General features: G+C 55.0%; 1 protein-coding gene across 1 annotated transcript in view; it reads right to left on the bottom strand.

Moving 5' to 3' along the window:
• DUSP7 (dual specificity phosphatase 7) overlaps window positions 1-4,065 on the bottom strand; it is a 12,344-nt gene that overhangs the window by 7,516 nt on the left and 763 nt on the right. Inside the window, exon 2 of the mRNA XM_027837015.1 lies at window positions 247-675. Coding sequence (XP_027692816.1) covers window positions 247-675 — 429 coding nt within the window. The remainder of the gene's footprint in view (window positions 1-246; window positions 676-4,065) is intronic.

Here is a 4,065-nt window from a genome sequence, read left to right as displayed (position 1 = left end):
CACACACACACACACACACACACACACACACACACACACACACACACACACACACGGGAGGTCGATCAGCTGCACTGTTTTGCCTGGAGACCAGGACCACAAAACAAGACCAGGAGGATGCTGGGGGAGGGAGGCAGCCCCGACTCCTCAGTACAAGTTGGGAGCTGCCTGGTTGGGAGGGCACCATCGGGAAGAACACAAACACACACACACACACACACACACAGACACACACACAGTGCCTACCAATGAATGTGATGGCCTCAGGAAAGAACTGGGAGAGATTCTGACTCCAGTGATCGGAGATGGGGATCTGTTTGTACTTGAACTCCCCTCCGTGCTCAAACATGTTGGGCAAGTTAGGTGTCACATTCAGGATGTACTTGATCCCATACTTCCCCAGGACATCCAGGTTGGTGGAGTCCTTGGCACAACCCAGATACAAGTAGGGCAGGATCTGGACGGGGAAGGCCGGCTGGTTGGAGGGGAGGGGGCTGCCGTCTGACTCGGTGGCGCTGCCGGGCTCTCGGTCGGACTCTCCGTCCGAGCAGTCGGAGCTGATTCGAAGGCCGCCCAGGCCCAGGACGGAGGCCGGGGGAGAGTTGCTGGGAGAGGAAGTATCCAAGCTGGTCTCACAGTGCTCCGAGTACTCAGTCTGAAACTTGTTGAAGCCACCTGGGGAGAAGAAGGTGGGTTAGGGAATTGTCAGCTGGCCTTTCTCCACACTGGTGTTTGGAAGGGCAAAGGTGACTTCTGGCTAGGGGGATGATCCTAACGGACCGTCTCCCCCAGAAAAAAACAAACCCTCTACTCTGTCCCGGCGTGGTATAGTAGAAAGAGAACTGGCTTTGGAGCCAAAGGCCTGGGTTCAAATCCCATCTCTGACAATGACTCCCTTCACCACCTTCGGCAAGTCCCAATCTCCTGGGCCTCGGGCTCCTCGCTTGTAAAATGTAGGGCCTGGAACAGACGGTGTCCGGTGCCTTCCAGGTCCACATCTATGGTCCTAAGCCCCCAGGACCTATCCCATCCCCTAAAGCAATCACTAAGCCAAAAAACCTGAAAGCTACCATGAGCCTAGCTATGGAGGAGACAGAATACCCCAGCCCTACTCATACTCTGAGCTGGGGAGACAAGACAAGAAAACATGAGACAGCATGTAATTGTTTGCACCTTGAAGACAATCAGGACAGAGAAAGGGAAGGGGATTGTGGGTTAAAGTAGTCAGGGAAGGCTTCCTGGAAGAGGTGGTACTTGAGGTGAATGGTCTGTTCTCTTTCGTATACCAGAGGAGGCAGCCAGGACCTCAAGGAAGGTCCCATCCCAATGCCCACTTCCCTCCTCACCCTCAATAAGAGCAGAGTCAAACTATTGCACGAGGAAAAAAAAATGAATTTGTAGGCAAAAGACCGGTGTTCCAGTATTAACTCTGTCACTGCGTGACCTTGGGGACACCGTGTAATTGCTCCAAGCCTCTGGTTGCTCCTCTGAAAAGGAGGAGGCTGGATTAAGTAACCTCTTTGGTCCCTTCCAATTTGACAATGTTATGATCCTACGATCACCCAGGAGTGGAGGGTGGGGAACAGCTGACTGGCCATTGGTTCATTCAAACATTTATTGAGTCCCTGCTGTATACAAAGTGCTGTGCCCATTTCTCAGTGCCTGGCATCCCCTCAGTCCCTGAAGGTCCTAGGGCCAGGGGCCTCTGCCTGCACTCCCTAGGGATGGGGCTATCACTTTGGATAGCCAGATGTGGGGAGCTCCTTCTCCCCCAGGCCCCTCCCTGTGGGCTGGAGTGCATCCCTCCAGGCAGAGCCAGGTGCTCCTGGAGTCTGCAGCAGCAGCAGCAGCAGCAAAGCAAAGCAGAGCAAAGCAGGGCAGGGCCAGGCCTCCCCTGTCTTGCCTCCCCTCCCCTCCCCCTGTCCCCGCCAGAGAGGCCATTTTGGAATGTTAATTGGAAACACAAGCAGTTTCCAGCCGGCTAGGGGTAGCTCTCAGCCAAAGGGGTTGTGGGGGGGGGGGGAGTGGAAGGGTTCTCCAGAGACAGAATGGGCAGGGGGGGTTCCCATCTGGGTAGGAAGAGCTGAAACCTGTCAGGCCACCTCTGGCCAGAAGCCTGGACTCCTGGGTCCCTTCCTCCAGATGAAATTTTATTGTTTCCCTTGGCTTCGGCAGCGGCCGGGGAGGGGGTAAGAGCTTCCCTCACCCCTCCACTGTCAGGCGGGTATAGAGAAAGAAGCCCCAACATCCTCCCTCCCTCCCTCCTCCCTTCCTGTCTTCCCCTTCCCCCTCCTTAAAAAAATGAATCCCAAGCCTAGTCTGCAGGAGGGGGTGTCCTGGACCAAGGGGGTTAGCTGAGGCCAGAACGGATTAACTACAAACTTGCCAGAGAGAAACCAAATCGAGCACGAGCTTCCTGTCCAAGACAATGTGATGTGGTGTGAGGGGAGGAGGAGAAGGGCACTCTAGGGTCCCCACCCACCTGGAGGGACCAAGGTGACAGCCGCCCTCCCCTCCCCTCTGCCACCTACACTACTCCTCTTCAGCAACTGGAGAAAAAAGCAAGGAGGGGGAAAAAGTTTGTTCCTCCCATGGAAATCGTGCAGGGAAGGGAGAGGGGAAATGGAGGGGGGTCCCTGCTGCGGGGTCATGGGGGGATGGGAGACAGGGCCAGGGAGAGCTAGCTCCTCAGCACCACCAGGTGGGGTAGCTAGAAGGGAGGGGAAGCCCAGGAGTTTTCCCCATTGGGCAGAGCAAGATAGAAGTCCCTAGGCTTGGTGGTTTTGAGGGATGCAATGGGGTCTGGAGTGGGAGGTGGAGGGGCCATCCTGCCCTGGGCCTCTCAAGTCTCTCTATTTTACCGCTCCCATATACCAAACCATTTCCTAAGTAATAGCAATGATTAACCGTGAGCACGTCTCAGCCTCCCATACCCCTAGATTGTAAATCCTTGGAGGGCAGGACTGTTATTTTTCCATTTTTGAAATCTCAGTGTCAAGCACCTAGGAGGTATTTAATAAATGTTTACTGAACTGAGGGCGAACTCAACTCCCGGAAAGGCAAACAGATAAGGCAAGGCCCAGGCTGGGGAGAGGGGTGCCCCAGGCTGATGAGGAGGGAGGGAAGGCACAAAAGAAAGGACAGGGCTCAGAGAAGGGAGGGGACCCCAGCTCCTGGAAGTTAATTAGAATGGAGTCTAAAGTAAAGTGAGTCCAGAGAGGAGAGGACAGGGCCAGGAAGATCAATCCCTCTGCTCTGGGTCAAATTCTGGTTAGGGAGAAAGGGGACCTGAGGCAGGGAGAGGGACAGGCAGACAGTTAAGTGTGGATTGGGGGGAGGAGGCTAGCATCCAGAGGGGCAGAGATAAAGCGTATGGATTTGGGGTGGAAGGGGCATAGAAACTGGGGTCTGGATGGGGATAGTCTGGGTTAAAGAGAGGGGTACCCCAGTTCCAGCAGGATTAAGAATAGTCAACCTAGGTTAGGGCAAGGGGGGCAGGTCCCAGCTCGAAGCTAGGGGAGGGGGGGAGGTAGGGATGGTCAGAGTTAGTGTGAGGATAGAGGGAGAAACAGTTTCTACTTGGGGAGTAAAGGTCGTCTAAGCATGGGTTGGGGAGGTCAGTTCCTGAGGGGTGGGGGGAAGGCAGAGAAGGATGGTCAGTTTGGGTTAGGGTGAGGGGGACTGAGGCAGTTCCCAGTGCAGGGGGACAGGGGAACAGTGGTCAAAGTCTCAGTGAGGGTGAAGGAGCACCCCAACTCCTAGTTCCAGTGTGGGGTAAGAATAGTCAGTCTGGCTTAGGGTAAGGGGAGGCAGTTCTTACTTTGGGAAGGGTGGTTGTAGGAATGGTCAGTCTTGGTGAGGGTGGAGGGGCACCTCAGCTCCTAGCTAGGGAAGGAAAAGATGGCCAGTTTGTGTGTAGGTGAGGAGGAACCCCAGCTCCTAGTTCCACGGGGTGGGGTAAGGATAATTAGTTTGGGTTAAAGCAGGGGGCCAGTTCCTAGTTGGGAAGAAGTAAGGATGGCCAGTGTGGGTAAGGGCAAGAAGGGTCCCAGTTCCTATCCAGGC

The sequence above is a fragment of the Vombatus ursinus genome, unplaced genomic scaffold (assembly GCF_900497805.2).
Source record: "Vombatus ursinus unplaced genomic scaffold, bare-nosed wombat genome assembly UNPS02014820.1, whole genome shotgun sequence".
In the NCBI taxonomy this organism is placed as follows: domain Eukaryota; kingdom Metazoa; phylum Chordata; class Mammalia; order Diprotodontia; family Vombatidae; genus Vombatus; species Vombatus ursinus.
The sequence above is the reverse complement of the archived record's forward strand: the minus strand, read 5'-3'. Positions and strand labels throughout refer to the sequence as shown.